The 25,115-nt window shown below is 43.2% G+C and overlaps 1 protein-coding gene across 1 annotated transcript in view; it reads right to left on the bottom strand.

Annotated features, from left to right (window-relative positions):
• Positions 1 to 22,786: 22,786 nt before the first annotated feature.
• The window catches only part of TSPOAP1 (TSPO associated protein 1), a 153,323-nt gene continuing 150,994 nt past the window's right edge, over positions 22,787 to 25,115 (bottom strand). Inside the window, exon 30 of the mRNA XM_063450071.1 lies at positions 22,787 to 23,989. Coding sequence (XP_063306141.1) covers positions 23,792 to 23,989 — 198 coding nt within the window. The 3' untranslated portion in view covers positions 22,787 to 23,791. The remainder of the gene's footprint in view (positions 23,990 to 25,115) is intronic.

Raw genomic sequence — 25,115 nt, 5'->3', positions numbered from 1 at the left:
TTGAAGGAGGGATCTACCATTATCATCTACTTTTGATAAAGCACTTTTAGGTTTGTAACCCCAGGCAGGCCCGGCATTCCATCCCGCCGCCCCCCAATGGTTACAGTTGTGCCCCCACTGTTTGTCAACTACACAAACATAGGGGTCTTTTGCTTGTGGTATATCTTTATAAATGGCTTGGATATGTGATTTAGGGAATGGGCAGTCTACAATATCACAGTAATCAAAGGTAAAGGTGGCTACACGGGTACATGATGAATTATACCAGAAGGTGTACCCACTAGCATCTTTGGTAATGGCCACCTGCTGGGCTTTAAGAAGGCCAATCAAGGGGATTAGGTACCAGAAGTACATGGTTGTGCGGAATTAGCTTCCTCTGGAGCGGATGTCTTTTTGCAATGGGAGGCGTGAATCCAATGTGGCCTACAAGCCTGGAATGGTCCCTCAAATCTTGGTTCCAGAGTGTGTTTTCGCACAAATTTCTTGACTAGGACCCAATCACCAGGGAGCAGACTGTGGTTGCCTGTGTCAGAATCAGGATCTGGAATTGAAGAGAAAACTTGGGCATGGATTTTGTTTAAGGCACTTGCAAGTTCAGTCACATAATCTACTAAAACATCAGTCTGAAGCTGCAGTTGTTGGGGAACATAGCAACCTAGTCTGGGTGCAGTACCAAATAGAATCTCATAAGGGGACAATGAGGGCTTTCCCCTGTGTGTATGTCTGACACTGAACAGGGCTATTGACAGGCTTTCTGGCCAGGGCATTTTTGTTTCTTGTGACATTTTTAACATTCTAGTTTTCAAGGTACCATTCATACGCTCCACCTTACCACTACTCTGTGGGTGGTAAGGGGTGTGAAAAGCAAGAGTAACTCCTAGAGCAGTCCAAATTTCTTTGGTAACTGATGCTGTGAAGGCCGGACCTTGGTCACTTTCAATGACTTCCGGCAATCCAAATATACACACAATTTCTGTAAGTAGACGTCGTGCTGTTGTTTTGGCGGTAATGTTAATCACTGGGTAGGCTTCTGGCCAGCCTGAGAACATGTCCACTATTACTAGTGCATATTCATAGTTGCCGCTCTTTGGCATCTGGATATGATCTATCTGTATTCTTTGGAATGGGTACATGGGCTTGGCCAGGTGCTTCAAGGGGACTTTAGCTGTTTTCCCAGGATTACATTTAGCACAGATGACACATGCTTTGCAGTAATTATTGATTAGCGTGGTAATTCCAGGAGCTTCATAGTACTTCTGTACAAGGGCATTCATCAGATCTTTTGATAAGTGTGCAGGGCCATGTGCCCATTGAGCAACTGCTGGGTACAAACTTTTAGGGAGACAGAATCTGAGGTTGTTGTAATACACTCCATCTTTTAGAACAGCCCCTTTCTGTTTCCATTTTTGTATTTCCTCGGGGGCTACTGTAGCTTGTTGTTCTCGTAAGATCTTTAGGTCAGTTGGAAGAGTCTGCAAAGTGAATATTGGAGTTTCTTCATTTATAGGAGTTTCTTTATTTCCGGACACTCTTCTTTCCACTTCCTGTGGTCCTCTTGCAGCTTGTTTTGCAGCTTGATCAGCTAGATGGTTGCCCTTTGCTTCATCCGAGTCCAACTTCCCATGTGCTTTTATCTTTAAAACAGCCACTTCTTCTGGAAGTAGGAGGGCATCCATCAGCTCCTTGATTGCAAAACTGTGCTTGACTGGTGTACCGGCAGTAGTAAGAAATCCTCTTGTTTTCCAAATCAGTCCGAAGTCATGAGCCACGCCCAGTGCATATCTTGAATCTGTGTAGATATTGGCGCGCTTTCCTTCAGAAATCTTGCATGCTGAGGTTAGAGCTTGTAATTCAGCTTCTTGTGCAGACTTTGTTGATGGTAGTGATGATGACTCAATAATTTCATCTGCTGTGGTCATGGCATATCCTGTATGATATTTTCCTTCTTCATCAGCATATCTGGAGCCGTCCACAAACAGGGTGATGTCAGGATCTGTTAGTGGATCCTCATGCACGGTTGGTAGGTGTGTGGTTTCCATTTTCATCTGTTCAAAGCAGTCATGGGGGGTTTCTGGATCATAGTCATGCTGTATGACCAGGTCTTCAAATTCTTCTTCCAGAAAGTAACGTGGCCATGCTCTTACAGGTTCACGTTCAGTTGGTGCACCTATTTCTTGAAGTTGTGAATCATCCATGGTGGCCCATAATTTTGCCATGGGCCCAAGATCACCCCATGACTTAGTCTTTGACTTGGTTACAGGGACGTGTGGAATGGCTGTGTCCCAATGATGGTACAGATGTTTAAGTTCATGTGGCAGTTGGACTAAAGTAATGCTGTTACCTTCAGTATCATAGTAGAAGTCCTGTAAGGTGAATGTTATCTCAACCAATTGAAAAAGTTCATCTTCATAGCGAGGGTCAGGGTTGATGGTTGGTTTGTACCACATGGTGCAAAAAGCATATTCAGGCCCGTCACAGGGAGGCAAATTGGGGAGCAGTTTTGCCAGGGTGTGTGTAAGGAGTAGGACATATCCTTCATCCATGATGAATCCATAATAGGTACCCCCCTCAGGGAGTGGCAGAAGAGTGGACGGGTTTAAAACCTGGCATCTTTGGAGGGTGACATTGTCAGGTAATAGGAGGCGACACTGGAGTCGAAGGTGTCTGGCAGCTGTGACATGTTTGATTTGGACCTGGTTAATTATTGCAGAAATGTCATGCGGAGCCAAAACAGTAAGAGGGTGTCCAAGAACCAGGTCCCCAGTACATTCAATAAGTTCGTGAGCTGCAAAGACAGCATGAAGGCAGGAAGGGGTGCCTCTGGCTACGATATCCAGTTGATAGGAGAAGAATCCAATAGGCCTCTGACGTCCGCCAGGACCATGTGGTTGAGTGAGGACGCCTGTAGCATGGCCTTGTCTTTCAGACACAAACAATTTGAAAGGTTTGTCATAATTTGGTAGGCCAAGAGCAGGGGCAGAGGCAATTGCTCGCTGAAGAGTATAGAAGTTGTCAAGTGCTTCAGGTGACAGGCAGAAGGGGTCTGATTTGAGAGCATCATACAAGGGTTGCATGAGTAGAGAGGCCTCAGGGATCCAGGCTCTGCAGTATGAGATGAGGCCTAGGAAAGCATGTAGGGACTTCGTGCTCTTTGGAGGTGGAATGGCCAACACTGCTCTGACACGATCACGTGTGAGGTGTCTGGTGCCATGTGACAGGCAGTGGCCTAGGAAGATTACAGTAGGCTGGCAGAATTGAAGTTTGATGAGAGACGCCTTACATCCTTGATCTGCAAGATAACAGAGGAGATCCAGAGAGCACTTATCTGTTGTGGGGAGATCATCTCCACAAAGGAGCAGGTCATCTACATATTGGAGTAGGACAACCTCCGGATGGTCAGACTGCCAGGGGTCAAGAATTATACTCATTGCTTTTGCAAACTGGCTCGGGGAATTCTGTGCCCCTTGGGGCATAACAGTCCATGTATATTGTTGTTTTTCATGTGTGAAGGCAAACAGGTATTGACAGCTTGGTTCTAGGGGAACACTGAAGAATGCATTGGCCAGGTCAATCACTGTGAAGTATCTGGCAGAAGGTGGAACGCCAGAGAGGAGTGTGTGCGGATTTGGCACAATTGGGGTGTCCAGGACTGTTGCCTCATTTACTGCTCTGAGGTCCTGGACCATTCGGTACTTCTCTGGTTCACCCTTGGGTGTCTTCTTTTTCCACAGGAAACAAAGGAGTATTACATGGAGATTCACATTTAACAAGAGCCCCTTTCTCCAGTAGTGCTTGGACTTGCTTGGTAATGGCTGCCGCTTGGGCAGGTTTCAATGGGTATTGGGACTTTCTTGGTAGCTTTGCCCCTGGAATGAGTTTGACCACCACTGGTGGGACTTTAAGATGGCCTATATCCTCTGGGCCTGAGGACCACAAAGTCTTAGGGACATTGTTCATTAGAGATTCAGGAAAATTGTCCCTCATGTCCTCTGCATAACCATGGGGAGTTTCTAGATGAAGCATCAGAGGTAAGGAACACAAGGCTGAGGTATCTGAATCAGACAGGGCCGAAGATAATTCCACTTGGCCATCAGGTGTGAAAGTGATTGATGCCTGCAGGCGGGAAAGTACATCAGCACCTAACAGGTTAATGGGACATGTGGATGACACCACAAAACGGGCAAGCAGACTAGGACAGCTGCCAACCCGCAAAGGAGTAGTTAATGGGCTTTGTCTTGGAAGACCATCCACTCCCACACAGGAGACATCAATATTGGACAGAAATGAAGAATCAGGCAGGTCTTGTTCTCGCAGAACACTACGGGCTGCACCTGTATCAACAAGGAATGTGGTGGGGTGGCCTTCAATGGGTAAAGTAACAGTGGCTAATGGCCTCCCTTGTTCCCCTGCAGATACTGCCATAACAGGGGTTAATGATACAGACTTGCCAATATCCTAGTCTTCTTGGGCTGAATCAGGTGAAGGAGGTGCTGGGGCCTTTATGGCAGATTTAGGCCTGTTAGATCTTTGGGGTTTAAGGGGTGCAGGGCAATCACTCCTAAAATGGCCCTTTTCCCCACAGTTGAAGCAGATTCCATCTGCAGGCTTAGTGCCTTTGGGGATTGGTGGACGTGACACCATAAGGGGAGTGGGATGGGGTCTCCTTGGAACCTGTGCAGCTTCTAAGCCCCTGGCAACTAGGAGCAGCTTATCAAGGGGAACCACTCTATACTCAGGGCGGGCAGCAATAATACCCTTACGTATAGAGTCCTTGATGCCTAGGACAAAGGCACCGGAAAGCATCTGAGCGTGTATTTTGTTACTGAGTTCAAACCCTAGGTCAGTGAACACTTGAAAAAGTCTAGCATGAAATATTTCTACAGATTCACCTTTTTCCTGGACAGTAAGGCCTGCTGCTAAATCTGCAAGTTTGTCTTTAGCCCAGGTCCTCAGTTGGTCAGAGAACTCAATACCAGACAAATAATCTGTGTCACTGACTAACCAATTAGTACAGAGGTGGCGGGCAATGCTAGGCCAGTAGGCATCCCCAGCTTTAATGGCACAAAGGCTCAGTAAGTCTCGCCAAGCGGCGGAATAAGTTTGCTGGATCTGAACTATTGCTCTGTAGAAGGGCATGGGCTGTTTTTCGGGGTCAGGGAGCGATTTCATCAGTGTACTGGCTTGTGTTGGGTTAAAGGTGACATACATTACAGGGGCCTCGCCTCCCTGAAGCCTGCGGCAAAAGGGGTCATTTAAAGAACGCCGGGCTGATTGGGGCGAAGCTTCCCTGGCGTCCGGTGGCACCTGGTAGCCATGTGTGCTAACCGAGTCAGATTCATCTGCTTGTGTCACCTGGGGGCGCACTACTTGGGGTGTCAAGGCTGGGGGCAGAAGTGGCACTCCTCCGGCTGGGGCTGCCGGTGTACTAAGAGTTGGTGGAAGCAGATCATCCGGAAGGACCGGCATAAGAGGTGCTGTGTTACTGGGGGACGCCATATTGGAGGCGTGGAAGGAAGTGACGTTCAGTGAGGAAGTGGCGGCCATGTTGGATGTGGGCATAACAAGGGCAGATGTAAGAGGGGCTGGTTGCGTGACTACGGGAGGCACAGGGGAAGTGGGTGTATAGGGCGGAAGTGACGGATAAGGATATGAGAGGGGCCAAGACAGTTGGGTGGAGTAGGCGTAGGGCGGTGGTGACGAGTAGGGACTAGGAAGGGCGGAAGGATACAGAGGATACGGACATGAGGACACGGAAGGGGAGGGATGAGAAGCGGGTGGAGTAGGAGGGGAAGAGGGTGAAGTAGGCGGGGCTGGAGGAGTAGGAGGAGGAGAAGGTGGGACAGGGGAAGTAGGGGAGACAAAAGGAGGAGAGAGAGGCAAAGGGGATGGGTCAGTGGGAGGAGGAGTGGAAAACGGACAGGCACGAGGGTGTGTCATGTTGGAGGGGTGGAATGGGCTGGAGGGAGATGGACGGGGTGAAGGGTTGGATGAGGATGATGGGAGTTGCAGGACTGATGGTGGGGAAAATATGGATCCATCAGCATTCAGGACTGGGTAAACGGGGGCAGTGGCAGAGAGGGGACTAGGAGCGGGAGCTATGGTCAGTTGCTTTTCAATCATGGCTGAAGTGATGCTGGGAGGGGTCACCTCGTGTGCGCCATAATTGAGCGCCGGCTGGGAGAGCCTCCCTGTAACAAAGTTTTTATAGTACACAAACAGTTTTACACCTTTATGATCAACCTCTTCCTCAATCCATCCCTCTTGCTGAATAGCCTTTGCCACCCAGTACCAAGCCTCAGCTGTTCGGACTAAATCATGATCTGAAAGCTTTACCTTCTTTTCTGTCAGTAACTTACGCCAGCTCTCTGGCTGCAATCTACCGCACGGAGGTACGGCAATTCCACAGACTTTAGCAATCTTATCAACCTTCTTAACCATCTCTTCACCTTCTCTATCTTCTACCAAATCACATGCGAACCACCCCTTACTGGGTTTTCCTAATTTCTGTCCCATACCCTCTATATAAGGCGAGAGAGAGAAAGAGAGAGAGAGAGATATATAAATGGAAGAGAATGTCTACAATGCTCGACTGCTACGCAAGAATAAATTCCAGCGTACGTCTTCCCAAAACGTAGACTAGTCACTGATTCCGCCTACCCAAGGTAGCCGCGGATTGGAGCGAGGCGAGAAGTGTGTGACCAATCACTTCTCTCAGAACAGAGAAATAGGAGGGGAAAGTGTAAACGATACAGAGAGTAAGATGAAAGTAAATACAGGAACCAGTGTGACAGACAATGAAAACAATATTCAAGTGTAAATACAGTACATGCATCACAGTGCAAATAAGTTCAACAGTTCAAACAGGGTTAGCAAAAATCCCTTTCCTTACACGTGTGGCAAAAGCCACCTAACTCAATCCCGTAGTACACCTGCAGACCCACCCGCAAGTACCACTACCACGTGGTGATGGAGACCGCAATACCAGCCTGAATCCACCTGCCACAAAAGTTAAACTGGAACACCCAGCGTCAGCGCTCGAGGCTGCAGTGTTCCACCTCCCTGCACACAACAAGCAGAGTAAAGTGGTGTCCAATGAGGCTAGCAGTCAAAGTGACACTTATGGGAAACCCCCAGGAGGCAGTGAGTCTACACCCCTCCACAGATTCCCCCCTCTTTTTCCTTACTGCCGTAGCTACTCTGCACCTAAAAGAGGAAAACAGGTAAACAGAAGAACCCCAGGAAAACTTCCACAGATCCACCCCCCTTTTCCTTACTACCACAGCCACGTGGTACCTAAAAGGGGTAAACAGGCAAATAAGCTAATAAACTACCCGGGCACTAGAATAAGGACAAATCAATAAGAGCACACCCAGGTAACAGTCAGTATGTGCAGGTAAAGTAGGTATCAACAAGTAAGGTGTGGGGTCTCTGGGCAAGATATTACCTGTCTTTGATGACCTCTTGGCAGCCAATCACAGACGCTGGGGCAGGTCAATCACAGGGGCTGGATTATACCGGGCAGGTGCTGCAGCAGGCTCAACCGTGTATTCAGAGGTGATCAATCTCCTTCCTTCCCCCAGGATTCATCCACCTCACGTCTTCTCGGACGGCTGCCCTAGCAGGGCATAACCCAGGCCACACAAAGCAATCTTGTAAAATTTAAACTATGAGGCCTGAGAAATGAATATAAGAGTATAGTATTAAAGGGGCCCAGTAAAGGTATATTTTATAAGGGGCCTAATAATTCTACAACATAACCAATGGGACAAGACAGGGATGCCTTTTATCTCCAATTTTATTTATTTTAGCGATAGAACCCCTGGCCGAACTAATTAGAACGACCCCACAAATTGTAGGAATTGCTATTAAAGAATCCATTCACAAAATTGGCCTGTTTGCAGACGATATAATCCTAGCTGTCAAAAACCCAAAAGAATCTTTGAGACACCTCAAGGACATTTTAACTCAATTTGGCGAGATATCGTACTACAAATTAAACGAGTTTAAGACTCAGGCCCTTCCGTTTCATTTAAATAATTTGAAAACCACTGTCCTTAAGAAATCATATTTATTTGATTGGATAACTGACTATAGGAGAACTGACTATATGGAATATCTTGGCATTAATTTATGCAAAAATGTGGTCAATATGCACAATCACAACTTGAGGAAAGGATGGTCGGACTTACAGAAAGATATGGAGAGATGGGGTGGGATGGAGTTCTCATGGCTGGGGAGGGTCCCATCTATTAAAATGACGATACTTCCAAAAATGTTATTTTTTTTAAGACCATTCGTCTGTCCATCCCATTATCATTTTTTAATAAAGTTCACTCGACAATGCTGAAGTTCATCTGGGGGAACAAGCCTATCCGAGTAAGGCTCACTTCCCTGCAGCACCATAAATCGAATGGCGGTCTCGGTGTCCCCGATATCCGCAAATATTATTTTGCCACTAACGCTGCAGTGGTTGTGAGCTTTAATAACCAGGTTGATAAACCCAGATGGATGGAAATAGAAGAATCGAAAATGTTACCGGTTAGATTGTCAGAATTACCTTGGTTAAATTCTAAGAAAAGACCTGGAATGACAAAAAAATACCAAGACTACGCTTAAGGCCTGGGACATTGTTTTTAAAAATGACCATTCTCACAGTTTATATAGAGCAATGCCTATTGAGTTATTGAAAGATTTTATACCATCCTTAAAAATAGAACTGTTGAAGGATTGCTCTCTAACTAATCTTGAAAAAAAAAATTATGGCAATGCTATTCTTTCTTTGGAAAAATTGAAGCTTAAGTATGGATTAACAAATGTATGTGAACTGGAATGTATGCTAATCATTGACAAATTGAAAGAACTATACCAGGTACCTAAAACAGAAAAAACTATAAATCACTTGAGATAGCTCCATTAGAGAAAGTTTTTTTTATACAGCCCTGCTAGTATAGGTATGATATCCTTATGTTATTTGTTTTAGAATGCCAAGCCCTTAGTTAAATTAAAACATATGTTGTCATGGGAGACGGAGTTGGGTGCCCAGTACGATTTAGAAGAATGGTATGGTGTTTTTAAAGCTTTAAAAGGTATTTTGTATTGCACCGACCATTTTGAAATCATTATAAATTTTAATATCGCTGGTACCTGGCGCTGTCTAGATTGCACAACATGAACAATATGTATTCTGACCGGTGTTGGAGAGACTGTAGGGGTGTGGGCAATATGGCCCACATCTGGTGGTTCTGCCAACCAAATTAACTAAATATTGGAAAATGATTCATGATCTAATTATTAAAGTGGACAGAACCATTAGCATTTTAACTTCTGAACTAGCCTTTAAAAAAAAAAAAAAAAAACTCCCGGAGTCCGTTAATAGATCAGATAAAATAATCATAGGCCACATTCTGATCGCTGCTACATCCTGTTTACCTAGACATTGGAAGTCCCAAAATGTGCCATCTCTCAGAGAAGTTTTTAATTTGATTCTAGAAAACAAGGCACACAATTTATCGCATGGAGCTAATATGCATGGTTTCCCAATATTGAAATATAATTGGGATAAATGGGAAGAAAAAATCAAAACAGTTTATGGTCTATGATTTATTTATTGTTAAAGTGCATTGATGTACAAAATTTTTGCCATATACATTGTTATGCCTATTTCAATGATGGATGGATACCTCTTTCCATTTCCAAGTTCCCCTTCCTTTCCTACCTGGAATCTTGTTTTCTTAAAAAATTGTAGATTATGCTAGCTTTAGTGTACCTATAATCTTAATTTTATTAATGACAGGAGGCGAGTATTTGCTTAAGTCTCTCTTTACTAGAACTCCACAGCAGCACAGAAAAAACAACCAATCAGAAAAAAGTTAGGTACTATAAAACTCCCCTCCCCATGCATCATTTCCTCTTTCAAGCTGCGACAAAACAGAATAAAAGGCAGAAAACATAATGGGGAAGAAACGAAGTCCTAGATACGATGAATACAACGATGTCCACCACCCGAGAAGAACTGTCAAACCAGATAGTGATGGACTGTAAACTGAAACGAGAGAAAAAACAGAATCGACAGGTTGATTATCCAATGAAAGGCACTCTGAATAAACATGTGTCCACCCAATGAAGCAACCAAAATTACCTTAAAATGTAGATATCCCAACCCTACTTATGAAAGAAAAGACATAAGAGCATGCAACAGGTAGCAGAGACAACAAGCAGAGTTGCATACGTACCTAATTAAACCAAACTATAAACATAGAACAAGGGAGGGATAAAAATGGGTGGGAAATACTCGCCTCCTGTCATTAATAAAATTAAGATTATAGGTACACTAAAGCTAGCATAATCTACAATTTTATAACATGACAGGAGGCTTCGTATTTGCTGTTTCAACGCTCAGATCACCAATCCAACGCTGGTTGTGTCGCTGGTACCTATTCCAGGAGATAGCAGAGTAATCCTAATTGTACTCACCAACTGCGAAAAACGACAGTAGACGGATCAATGAAGATGTCAGCCGATGAAGCATCTCAAAACACAGAAAAAACACCATCCGCTGATAGATCCAACAAACTTGGTGTTGTCACCCGCTTTCTAGTGGTTGGGACCTGAGCTTGCAAGCTGACCTATCAGCTATTTTCCTGTAGTTGTAAAATAACGAAGGCCTTTTGCGGACGCAAGGCCGCGAGAAGAAACTGCCACCATGTCTCAACTCTTGATCTGTAGGGTGGTTCCTCCAATCGTGTCAGGGTCATCCGGCGACGCGGTCTTGCAGGTAGATCCCGAATCGCAAGGAATGCGTCTAAGTCCACCACCAAGACGTAATATAACCGAGTATGATCCTTCGTTCTCTCCTGGCCTACCTGGTGAGATGTCTCATCCGAGAATAAATCTGTAGTGCCTGTCAACAGTGTTGTCAACTAGCCATATCCTAAGTGATTCCGACATTCCAAATGGACTGTGTAATCCTCGGACCCTGTAGAGAAAAGATTCCAAAAGGACGTCCAGTCATGGTTCCGAACTGAACTTGTGTGGAGGAACAGTGGTCGACTATTTTCTGGAATAGTGAATCCCAGAAATATCCAAAGGGATGGAGAGTGCAAACCGGAGTGCAGATTTCCATCCAGGTATGTCCTCGCCTAAGAGTGAAAGGTGTCTGTGTAGGAGTCGGGGTACCCCAGGTACTCTCACAAGGTCTCGTAGGTCTCCTCGACGGTAGTTAAAGAGTAGGTTAGCGTGAATCAAAAAACAGAATGGCTCCCGCGAAATAGCTAATAGACGGAGGACCCACCAACTCCGAATCCTGTTCACCAGGTATGCGTTCCGAGGAGATGGGGCCGCCCTGCCCCCTTCTCCCAAGATCGTAATGACCAGGGAACTCGAGACAACCGGGATGTCCGGTCTTACCATGTGAACCATGTGTACGGTTACCTAGAGACCGGAGAACAGGCCTTCCTTAATCTAGGTACCCGAGCAATGCAGTGTCCTTTCGCTCCATGAAGGTTTCCGTAGCTCCTGTCATCTTGATATGGGAGAAACGGTCTGTGCGGTTGGTCCGCAATAGTCTGGATATCCAAAACAGAAAGCAGATTTCTGATTTAAAGGTGCAGAAAAATACCAAAAACCTGCACTCTCGTAATACCTGAGGCCATCCGTTAGCCGTACTATCTCCAGGAGTGTGTGTACCTAAGTGATCCGGACCCAGTAGAGCCCTTACAGGAGATAGAATAGAGGGATCCAGACTAAAATTTATATCTTGTATGACTAGGCAGTCCTCTATAACGAAATCAGTAGTACGGGCGTCAGATCCAGTTGAATGCAGGAGGGACGCCCCTCTATGTAGTCATCGATGTCTTGCACAGGTACAAGCCTGTGAGATGAGCGAATGGCAGGCCCTGTAGAGTGTCGAGTGTATGAGAGAGCCGCGTTCTCTTCTAATGTGATCGACTAACGTGATAGCGTCCGGCTGATAGCCTGAGCGGGCCGCGCCCGTTAATAACCCAAAACAGTAGGGTTTACATCCGTGACCGGTTCCTTCTATGAGAACGTGTCCTCCAAACATGTACTCTGTATCCAGCTCAGTATTCGGCCGAGGTTGAGGGAGGGCTGTGTCCTCTAATAACGAATCAGTGTCCGTCCTGTATCCGAGAGGGGTTCGCTCTCTGTTCCTGAAAATAAAGTATTCTTGAATCGGGATGATGGAGGGCCGCACCCTCCTGTGGTCCAAACTAGAGTCCCTAGAGACTCAGGGTGACCGATTGCAGGGTACACCCAATACCAATATCAGTATAAGGCTGATGGCAATCTACGGAAGAAAAAACAATGAAAAAGAAAAAACTACCAACTGTCCGCCCGGATCCCGTGCGCGCGCGCGGGGTCCAGGACGACCGTTGGTAGCCGGAGGAAAGCTGGAGACGTTCTCCGCAATCCACAAGCGCCCGGGAGGTCGGGGGAGGTCAAGTCAGGCCTCTCGACGACCCGAGCGAAAGGAAAAAGAAGTTACGAAAACGAAAAATTAACGTAGATAAGAGAAAAATACATAAATTCTAGATCAGATAGAAGGCAAATAGCAGGCCGGAAGGTAAGCCCCACTGAACCGAGCCAGGAGCTAACCTAACGTGGGAAGTAACTACCGATACCTCTAAGGATACCGGGGAGCAGATACGGAGGTAGATGTAAAAGACAAGGAAAAAACACCGCGTTGTCCTTAGGTGTCTGAGCACCGATCCTTGCCTGTGCGAAGTCTTCCTTGGAGATGTATGACCGGGTTCCTTATAAAAAACCCTGCCCTTCAGGCATGAGATTTAGGGCCTTCACCCTACCCACCATATTCAGATGGCCGTATACTGGTTTCCTCTTGGATAGATTGGCAATGGTGCCTGTCTGGACACCTGCCTATTTCCATGTCACTGGTGGGCACCGGCATTACCTCAGTGATATTCCCCCAGGCCTGTGGCCTAGAAGGGGTTCGGCACCCAGACATAACAGGCCGTCTTAATAGGTACAGACATTCTTAATAGGCACGGACCTAGCAGGCCGTACTTATGGGCAAAGACATAGCAGGTCGTACTTATGGGCACAGACATAGCAGGCCGTTCTTATGGGCACAGACACAGCAGGCCGAATTTATGGGCACAGACGCAGCAGGCCGATCTTATGGGCACAGACACAGCAGGCTGATCTTATGGGCACAGACATAGCAGGCCGTTCTTATGGGCACAGACATAGCAGGCCGTTGTTATGGGCACAGACATAGCAGGTCGATCTTATGGGCACAGACACAGCAGGCCGATCTTATGGGCACAGACATAGCAGGCCGTTCTTATGGGCACAGACATAGCAGGCCGTTCTTATGGGCACAGACATAGCAGGCCGTTCTTATGGGCACAGACATAGCAGGCCAATCCTGGGTCGTGTATTATTGTTATATTATGATAACATGTTATTCAAAATAGCGCCCTCTGATTCCGTAGCGCGTTACAATGGGTATTGAATGAGTAATGGGGACCTCCTAGTTCCAGTGGAGGTCCCTAAGAATAGTAGATTCTGAGAGCATCCTGTGACATAGGATCTCTAGACGCCAACCCATTAGTCAGTGTAATGCCTTGTGAATAACCTGAACCGGGACTGGCAGTCCCTAGATGCCCAGCAGACAAATAGTGGTATTCAATCTGTATTGGGTATAAGCGGAAGTTGTTCCAGAGGCTATCATGTCCATGACTGTAAGATACACTGAGCAATACTCTCCTTAAACTGTGAATTGGTATGCCCATGTGCACACAGATCTGTTGGAAATTCCTTATCATATAATAGATTACCCTCATCATACCACCTGAAGGGTATTGTAACCATGGGCACTTCCAGGAGTAGGGCCAACGATAGCCAACTCAATGCATTCCCCCGGGAATCTGATAAAAATGTATGGTATCAGCGTAGACTGGACTCCCTTACCAGTTTGAGTCAGAGCCAGGTCTGTAAGCGAGAAATATATGCCATGGACAGAGAAATCATACCAGAGTAGTCTCAAGAGACCTTCAGCTGGACAGAAAAAATACATAAACTGAGAAGGAGATGAATCCTAGAGCTAACTGGCACTGTAAACACCCTGTACAGAGTCTGTGTAACAGAGTTCATATACCTGTAACTCACAATAACCTGTGATATATCCCATCAGGCACTCACAAACCTGTTGATATACACTGACAGTAAAAATTCACAGCGATCCGTGACATACACTGTCAGCAAAACTCACATCAATCTGCGATATACACAGTCAACAGAAACACGCAGCAATTTGTGATATGCACTGACAACAAAACCCACAGTAAACAGTGATACACACTGTCGGTAAAACTCACAGAATCTGTTATATACACAGTCAGCAAAGCAAAACTAACATGTCATGTATAATGTCAGTAAAACTAATATGTGATATACACAGTCAGTAAAACTAATATGTGCTACACACTGTCAGAAAACTAATATGTGTTATACACTGTCAGTAAAACTAATATGTGTTGTACACTGTCAGTAAAACTAATATGTGTTATACACTGTCAGTAGAACTAATATGTGTTATACACTGTCAGTAAAACTAATATGTGTTATACACTGTCAGTAGAACTAATATGTGTTATACACTGTCAGTAAAACCAATATGTGTCATACACTGTCAGTAAAACTAATATGTCATATACACTTTCAGTAAAACCAATATGTGTTATACACTGTCTATGTGATGTACACTGTGGGAAAACTAATTACCGTATGTGATACACCTAGTCAGTGAAAAACCACAGCAAAACAGAATCTTTGCCAATAAAAAACTCACAGCAGATATGAAATATATTCCACTAAAAAAACTCAGACTACTAAATATCTTATATGAAAAATGCCCTAAGACACACAGAAGCTGTGAGATACACTGTAAATAAATAGTACATAGGAAAAGGAATAGTACACTGCCTTCCGTTCCAGGCAAAACTGAAAGCAATCCGCCGGGGAAAAAGCAGGGCAACAATAGCCGCGATCCGACCACCGTGGGCGGAGGAGGGGCCGCGAGTAGGTGCGCTCTCCTCCACCCGGTCGGCCGCCTGCGGCTCTGTGAAGAAGTTGAGCGCGGCGGTCGACCACGTGGCGGACGGGGCGGCCACGTGGGTGAGCGGAGCGGCCGCCGGGTACTCGCGTCCGACCGCGAGTACCTCGGTTGCCGGTATGGAACTAGGGGGTCGGGGAAATCAGGAGGCAGCCAGAGGCTAGTCTCCTGAAACCCCTATACCGCGCAGGCAGCCCGTGGAAAATGGCGGGCCAAGAGAGTGGGCAGCGAGGGGAGGTGGGGGGGGGGGGGGGGGGGAAGGCATGGCGAAACAGAGAAAAAAAAACCAAGACTCCCCTAAAACTACCCCTTGAAAGGGAAGGAATCCCTAAGGAGACAGGGGAAGCAAATGCAAGGCAAGAAGTAAATATGTATAAGCAAAAGGTAACACAAAAATATAACCTATAAAATATAGAAGTACAGAACACAAGATACTAGATAAAAGGTACAAATAGCAAAAAAGAAAATATACTGAGATATCAAAATTAAATCCCAATAAGTCATAATACAACCCAAAGCCACCCACTATAAGCAGGAGGCAGAGGTACTCTGACCTGTACTGATGCGGAGCAGCAAAGAAAGAGGAAATGATGCATGGGGAGGGGAGTTTTATAGTACCTAACTTTTTTCTGATTGGTTGTTTTTTCTGTGCTGCTGTGGAGTTCTAGTAAAGAGAGACTTAAGCAAATACGAAGCCTCCTGTCATGTTATAAAATTATAATTATATACCAGATTTAATTTCGTAAAAAATGAATTGTACTAGGAAGGGGCCTTCATCATAGTTTGTAGCAAGTGTCTATCAGTCTGGTATTTCTTTGTCTGCAGCTTGCACTTGCAAATGCAAAACAAAGTAGTGACATGTGCTTTGATACTCTACAGGGTGAGTCGCAGGGATGGTTATGTGTTGCCACATTCAAAAGTTGTCAATAGTACTGGCACACCGCCCACCCCAAAAGACATACACAGCTCACAAAATTCATAAACATACATGTACAGAGCCAGATTACCCATGAGGTGGCTGCCTAGGGCTCAGGCTCAAACCTGGAGCTCTGGTATGGTCTTCCTTGAGCTGGCAGGGAGATCAAAAAGTGAAGAAGTAGAGGGAGGGACACATTAAAAACCTACCCTAAATCTCCAGATAGCATGCAGCGCAACCACCCACAAGATGCAACCAGCACATACAGACACACTTAGCAACTAAACACACAACACTCAATATTCCCTGCACACATACAACACTCAAAGAACAGAGCCAAGTGCTTTAGGAGGGAGCCCAATTCAGGCATCGTGCCTAGGGCCATTGGCAATGTTAATTGGTTCACAACTCTTAGAGTAACCATGTTGTTCACACACTAATCATGTCATTCACCTACAAAAAAATATTACTCACGCTGCTCTTCATTTCCACAGTGCCCACAGCATTCACACATTAATCAGCATGTACACACTGTCTGCAGCATTCACACTATGCATATTGCAATGAAACATTACATACTGCATTCATATACTACTAAAATTCAACTCACATGAACCCCTTTTGTACCTATAAAACATTGCAAGACACCGATTTATGGGATTAACTCAGCACTGCCATCGAAAGTTATAGTAGTGTTATTGACAAATGTAAATATTACAGTTTTAAACTATTTACTTTGTCTTTAAGAGACATTTCAAACTGACAAAGTGTTAGAAATTGAACATATTGTTTTTCATACATGTTTAAGCAGTAACCTCTTACCTACTTTCAGTGCATAATATCTTTACGCCAATTTGTCTTAGTTTAATAAAAAAAACAAGTAATGCATATCATTTTCAAAGCTATGCTACGTCAGACTTTAAGACGCCATCTTGTCCTAAGTCAGGAAATTTCCCATCATGTGTATACCGTTACGTTTTAGTATAAACAATAGATATGATGTTCAGACTTTAAGACGCCATCTTGTCCTAAGTCATGGAATTTCCCATGATGTGTGCACTTACGTTTTAGTTATGGCCTTGTATCTTTGCCAAGTTAAGGGAGGTCCAAAAATGAATAAAAGTAAAAGAAGTTTGACTTTTTCATATATGAACTACGGTAACCCTAAAATGAAAAAAATTATAAATATGTGTACCTTTTAAATGTTAACAGACAGAGGAGAGATTTGGAGACAGAGACACTGTCGCTCCGCATTATAATGACAGAGATGTTGACAAGTTCAAGAGGGTAGATACGGCCTCAGATGAAGGAAAAACCTACAATGTTGCTATAGAGAAGGTTACCGAGGTTATAGGAGACATAAACCCAATTAACATCAACAGTTGAAAAAATAGAAAAAGTGAGGTTAGGTCTCCAAATAAAAATTAGATAGGACCCACCTCACTGGAATTACCTCTATTTTTAAAATAGTATAAATGGTAATAGACTTTATTGAAAACCAAATACAAATAACAAACAAATCCACGTAAAAAAGGTGTAAACACAGGGGGCGGAGCCTAGCAGCCAAGCTAAACGGTCGCACATTGACTGAGCTCCGTGCAAAACAGCCTAAATTCAGCCAAAATCACAGCAAATAACCATAAAACTGCCTGTTTGAGAGCCCAAGAGACAGGGGTCCACCACAGCAGCAGTCATTATCAAGAATCGGCCGAATTTGACGACTACGCCCAGGGGATAGACCTGAGGCCTACAGGAGGCCTACTCAGACGGCACGAGGGAGGCGGCCGATCACCCCACTGTCTGCAGTCTACTTAAATGGAGGTCTCCCCAGCACACTCTCTCCCCCCCCCCCCCCCCGCCGGTGAGGGATATCCTGGAATACTCAGCTAGCAGCTCAAGAACACGGCATCACACTGGGCCTACCAGCATAGCCAGACCAGTGACTCATAACATGGCGGATGCCACATTCGAGACAGCACCCAGACACCCTCTGCCCACACTTGCGGAACGACTAGACCGCTTACTAGCAGACTTTTGGGCCAGACTTACAGCCTGCAAGGGCACTCCAGGAAGGGCCCCACTGGCAATAACTCCACAAGACACCACACCACAGCCAGCAGCTCCAAGACGGAGCCAAGGTACAGCTAATTTGGCTGGGAGAAGGAGATGGGCAATACGGCAGAAGCCTCAGCAAACTAACCTCAGATCAGCGGAGAGTCGCTTAAGCCTTAAACAGCGACATACCCCAAGACTGCCCCCTCAAAACCTCTATCCCCTTGGGAAGACCACCGCTCCACCTGGGCGACAGCAACATGTCGATGTACCAAGAGCAACCCTAAATAACCCAGCCAAGAACCGCTACTTACCTAGGCCGCAGACAGACACGGGATCCCCGGGTGCTCGCCACCACCACCCATCTGGGGTTCCCAGCCGTCGCAAGCCTCCTAGGCTCTACCAGAGACACCAAGTTTAAGATCTGCTGGTACCCAGACAGGAGAATAATGTCACTAAAACCCCAGACTACATCCCGGCTGGGAGCTGGAAAGGCACAGTTTGGGGGGACTCCCACGCCCAAGCCGAGATTATAGCTAAGGCCTCAAGACTGGGCATCGGTTAGACACAGGAGGATTGACTTATGCCTTTTACACCCATTGCCCAGGCTTACCCAGTGAGAACTACCCATTTGATTAACTACTGGTCAGATTGCTACATACCTTCTTCATTCACATACTATCTTGAGATAAAGTGGTCCCACATGCTAGTTGCCGATATAAGCATGCTTAATTTCCATGTACCAATCGTAGGGTATACATAGTTAGCAGTAATTAGCAGGTTCGCAGCCCAACATGTTTACCCTTATATAAAGTTGCCTAGCATGTCTCCTAATAATGCAGCTCACTTAACTATGCTGGCATACAGCCTGTCTCCCAACTATCTCGATAGTACCCAGTACACAACATGTATACTAACACCACTAGCTTCTATACACTTTGGACCCATCACTTGTCTAATGTCTCAAGCTCAACTTAATTCACGGAACACAGTACACCAGACACACCAAGCTAGCCTGTCCTACTAAATATGTTTTCTTGTTTTCACACCTCTATCAACATGCCTAGGTTTTTGAATCGACTAGTTTCTCTTGTCTAATATGTAACCTAGACATGCTTTGCTTAGCTTGTAATTTACACTACTTAAAAGAAAAATGTGCCGAATACTCAAATGCCTTGAAGCCAATATACGCGATGTCTAACTAATTGCCTAGTCAGTGCTGTTGGGGCATTGAAAGATTATCTGTAAAACATGTGCACTCAAAAATAAAGAATATAAAAAAAGGTGTAAACACAAACCACTGTGTATAAGAGAAAAAAACCACAGCAATACACCTTTAAAAACCTGGGGTAGGAATACTCATATACATGTGTGTATATATATATGGAGATCAGTTTTTGTAGTATATACTATTGGATTAAACCAGAATATGTAGACAGATCTCTCATATATCAGTAAAGTGGTCTAAAAAGACCTTGTTAGCAGAGAAGGATAACTGATATGAATAGTCCTAGTGGTAAGGATAGTGGTGATGTCTTAACCCCTTAAAGACACATGACGTGTGACATGTCATGATTCCCTTTTATTCCAGAAGTTTGGTCCTTTAAGGGTTAAAGGATACATTGTAACAAGAGAAACTTAGAAAGCAAAGGAAAAATAAACTTGTATAAACAGCATGGCAGTGTTGAAACAGTTCTAACTTGTGAACAGTGATACTAAGCTCTCAGCCCCCACATAGTAGACTAACCAGCTTCCAGCAGAGCGCAAATTAACGGTTATAGACACTAACCAGCTACCCCTGCTGCTACAAGGCAGCCTATATCCACTATCCAGCTAACACTGCTGCTTCAAGGCAGTCTACACCTAATAAGTCCCAAAGTACTGACTTGAACTTAGCGTTAAAGGACCACTATAGTGGCAGGAAGACAAACTCATTTTCTTGGCACTACAGGGTCATTAGGACCCCCCCCCCCCCATCCTCAGGGCCCCCCTCCCGCTGGTCCCGCTAGTTTTAAGTGGTTAAAACTCCTTCAGCGACTTACCTTTCTCCAGCGCCAGGCTCCCTCGGCGCTGGTGACCTCTCCTTCTCCTGCAGACATCAGATCTGAATGCACATGCGCGGCGATTCAAACCGCCCATAGGAAAGCGTTAGTAAATGCTTTCCTATGGACGTCCAGCGTCTTCTCACTGGGATTTTCACAGTGAGAAACGCGGAAGCACCTCTAGTGGCTGTCAGTGAGACAGCCACTAGAGGCTGGATTAACCCTCTCTGAAACTGCTATGTTTTCAGCTGCAGGGTTAAAACCAGAGGGACCTGGCACCCAGACCACTTCATTGAGCTGAAGTGGTCTGGGTGCCTATAGCGGTCCTTTAAGGCACTAAAGAGTCATGGCAAACAAAGAAAGTTAAACATAATAGTGCATCGACATAAATGGATTTGTCTGTGTAATGTGTATTTGGTTTTCACTAAAGTCTATTACCATTTATGATATTTTAGAGGTAATTCCAGTAAGGTGGGTCCCATCTAATTTTTATTTGGAGACCTAACCTCACTTTTTCTATTTTTTTTTTTTTATATTGCATTCTCAATTATTTATATATTTTAAATAGAGGATCTCTTACTGACTATATAAAATTATGGCTAAGATATCTGTATGGTTAGCCCTGCTAAGTTCTATGCTTTAAGACGTTATAGTGGTAAATAAGGGAACCAGCTGCGGTTACAGTAGCATCATAGTTGGCTGAATCTCTTCCCGATCTGGGTAGAGCGAATCACAGAAAATGCAAACCTGAAATTTTAACATGTATTGTTTTGTGAATGCATTCAAATAAGCTGTGAGCATCAACCTGGAAAACCTCTAACAATATCGGTTATTTAGTTTCCATCAGGAATTCAGGTGGCACAGATGATATTACTCCTGGCCAGATCCTTTTCGTCCATGTGTCTTATCCACTCAGATCTTCTTCTTCCACAAGTCTTATTCACTCTACTGGGCCGAAGGACAGCATTGGTATGATCTATTGGTGTATAAATCGATGTGTTTGATAGGTTTCCCAACAGACAGAATAATTAAGAGGTATTGTCATAAGAGGGTGTCTAAATCAAACACTCCAGCTGCTTTGGACTTTAACCACCTCCAAAACACAGAAATCTAATGTAGAAAAATGCTAAATTTTGCACTTCAGGGTAAAGAATTCACAAGCAAATTACACCCTAAATGGTAGTGAATTAGGAATAACAACAAATGAGAAGGATTTGGGAATTGTTATAGACCATAAACTAGGCAACAACATGCATGGTCAATTGGCAATTGCCAAGTCCAGTAAGGGATTGTCATGTATAAATAGGGGCATTAATTCTCAGAATGAAAATATAATTTTGTCTCTTTAAAAATCACTGTTAAGACCACACCTTGAATATGCGGTGCAATTTTGGGCACCTGTTCTAAAGAAGGATATTACGGCACTAGAAAAAGTGCAGAGACGAGCTACAACATTTATAAAAGGAATGGATCATTTTAGTTATGAAGAAAGGTTAAAAATGTAAATCTCTTTAGTTGGAAAAATGGCACCTCAATAGGGATATGATAGCATTATACAAATATATTCGGTGCCAGTACAAACCACGGTCTGGAAATCTATTCATAAATAGGACTATACATAGAACACAAGGTCTCATGTTTAGACTGGAAAAAAAGAAGATTTAGTCCAAGGCAAAGTATTTTTTTACAGTAAGAACAATAAGTATGTGGAATTCTCTGCCTGAAGAGGTGGTTTTATCACAGTCTGAGATGTTTAAACAGCAATTTGCTAAATATACAGGGATATTGTTTTTATTTAGTGGGGTAATAGCTTCTTGATACAAGGATATATCTGACTGCCACTCTGGGGTCAAGAACAAATTTGTTCCTAGTTTGTTGCACTTGATGGACGCATGTCTCTTTTCAGCTATACAACTACGAATTAACAACTTGTTAAATCTAGGTCAGAATAACCAAGGTCTGAATAAAGTTGGAGAATCAAGAAAAAAAAAAAGGAAAGAAAGAAAGAAAGAAAGAAAGAAAAAAAATATATAGAGCTAATAAAGTTGTGATACAGGAAAAAAAGATACAGATACAAATGGGTCAACTTGACCAGCGAAACATGTATCAGGACGGTCACCGGTTTATTGCCGTTCCATTATTATTTTTTTCACTTACCTTAATTTAATTGGCAACAACTACTTTTTGACCTTTTACAGCCAAGATATTTTTTTAGGGTATTAATATGCTTTTTTTTTTTTTAAAGGTTTCTTCTCTGCCATTAAATTACACAGTTATTGCTTTGTTTCGGGTCTAATGTTACACCATCTCTGTATCACACTTTACATGATACTGCTAAGTTGTGTTGTTTTTTTAAAGCAGTATTTACCTCTCATTTTCTTATTATACCCAATATAAGTAATATTTACATCTTATTTTCTTTTTTTTTATTATGATGGCCACTTTAAAATTATTAATAAAAGGTTATGTTTTACTGATTCTGGGAAGCCTTTTTCCCTTTCATTTGTTAGAGTTGGGGGAATCTTTCTAATATAAATAAAAAGTCATATTTCAAATTGTCTTCATATTGTATAGTCTTGGCTTTGGTTTGTTTTCTGACCAATTGTAAATATTTTAGTTTACTAAAGGATATGTAGTATATAGACTCACAAGAAGCAAACAGATTATTTAAACACAAAGGACTATGAACTTGTGAAAATATACTTTATTATAATAAAATGTATTTGCATTTGTAAACAATGAACATGTTGTAACACCAATGGGCGTCACTTAGTATTTATGAACACCTTTTGGGTATAAACCCCAACATTTTTTTTCCTTTTGTGTAAACATGCACAAAATTAAATACAATGGACACTGAAAGCTTGAAAATGCTGGCTTTGCAGAACAAAATGCTGGTTACACGTATACAGGGTGATGGCTTCGATGTTGACAGAGGACATGTCAGCAACAGGGTAAATGCAACAAAAAACCCTCTGAGCTTTCGTCTATTAACCACACTTCCCCAAAAAAAGGTTATTCCCTCACAGCAATAAGAACTTTGTAAACATGTAAAACATTTAACCAGATAAAAATAAGGCAAAGGAACATTTATTTCTCCAACATGCACACAACATAAAGCCGCTGTAATTTTTCAGGGGAAAGGATAAGCGCTCTGAGCGATCGCCAAATGTCGTATTTGGCGTTGTTTTTTTGTTCTCTCGATATTTTAAATAGTTTTTCTCTCTCTCTCTCTTTTTTTTTTTTATTGTGCGGGGAGCAGGTTTGTAACTGGCTGCCCAGCACATCCAAAAACGTGGCTTAAGTTAGGGAGAAAATATAGTGCAAACATTCCTTGTTGTCCTAAAAGACATGGCCTCTTATTAAGTGCAAAAGTGACGAGCCAGGGGCACCAAGATATTACCTGTAAGCAAACAGCTGGCAAGCGTCATATACCCCCTTTCTATTTCTTATTTCATCAGTGCTTGCAATCAATCTTTCTATCTTCATAATGTTCAAAGTCACCCTTCTAATACATTCATAGTTTCCTCTTGCTGTCTCAGACACCAAGAAACTGCTTGCAAACCATTAATCAATAAATAATACTATTTACAAGTGTCCGCACCGACCAATGCCAGCGAGGCCAGCAGACTTACATCTAGACAATGGATTATTGCTGGATGGTGGCTTGACTAGAACAGACCATTTCTACACACTCTTTCCAGAGGATCCAAGTTTTTTGAAGAGTTTTCTCCCTTTAGAGAATAAACTTTTCTTTTTTTTGCAGGATGTTGCACATTCGTGCATATCTTGTATCTCAGTTGTCAGTTTCGAGCTGTTTTCTTGATTGCAGATAAAATCCTTTTGTGAAGAATTTGTCTGCTCAGTGGACATTTCTAAACTAAACTATAAAAACGAGAGAAATAATTAAACACAAATAAGAACACGCAAACATAACCACAACAAATTAAATATATGCTGCTACTGACAGGGTTAGTAACGATCATGATAATTCCAGGTGAATTTCAAATTTAAAGTCAAAATAGCCAAACATACTCTAAATGAGCTATGCTTTCAGTTCACTGGTCTACTGAGATCTTACATTTCACATTGAATGCTCACTTCAGTGAATAATCCTGCTAGTGTTTTTAACTGTTTTGTTGCAGAGATACACAAGAATAAATGGTTGAATTTATATTAATAATGCAGACATTACTGTTAGAGATATGAATACAATTTGGACATTTCAACTAGACCACATCATTAAATTGTAAAATGAGTCACATATAGTTTAGAGGCAAGTTTCAACCTATCAAGCAAAATAAAATGGCATCTGCAGTGATTCACTACTGTAAAGATTTTGGTGAAAGACATTTAAAAGGGAGCATAATAAACCTACAAAAAAAAAAAAAGGAAGCAAAACATTTCTAGGACTAAGCTAATGAGGCTAGGAGAGGAGTTCTCACTTACATGTCTGTCTGTCCCTCTCTCTCTCTCTAAATCTATCACTTGGTTCTTCTTCTCAACCTCTGCCGATCCCAAGAATGAACACACAGGCACAGACAAAGAGATAATACAGATTATACTAAGAGCAACATTCTTAAAACACAAGTATCAGCTACTGAGCAAAAAATGAAAAGGATTAGATCGGGACTTAATCTAAAGACCCATACATAGTGAAAATACTTTTGTATGAAATACTGTAGCGAGGAAAGAATTCATTTTGCAAAAGTGTGTTAAATATTCACAGTGCTTTATAGTAAATAAACCAAAATATACCCTAAACAAAACATTCCTATAAAAAGTAGTATATATAAATATGACATATAACAAAAGCATTCATTAACAGGGTTACACGTACAATACAAACTAACGTAACTATAGGAAAATAGGAAAATCAATGGAAAAATCAATGGAATGTACACTACATTGCCAAAAGTATGTACATCCTATCCATTTAGTAATATAGCCATTTCCGCCTCACTTATTTATGACAGGTAAAATTAAGCAGCTGCCACACAGACTTATAGAT

The sequence above is a fragment of the Pelobates fuscus genome, chromosome 1, assembly GCF_036172605.1.
Source record: "Pelobates fuscus isolate aPelFus1 chromosome 1, aPelFus1.pri, whole genome shotgun sequence".
Taxonomy (NCBI): domain Eukaryota; kingdom Metazoa; phylum Chordata; class Amphibia; order Anura; family Pelobatidae; genus Pelobates; species Pelobates fuscus.
Note: the sequence above shows the minus strand (reverse complement) of the source record. Positions and strands in the feature narration are given on the sequence as shown.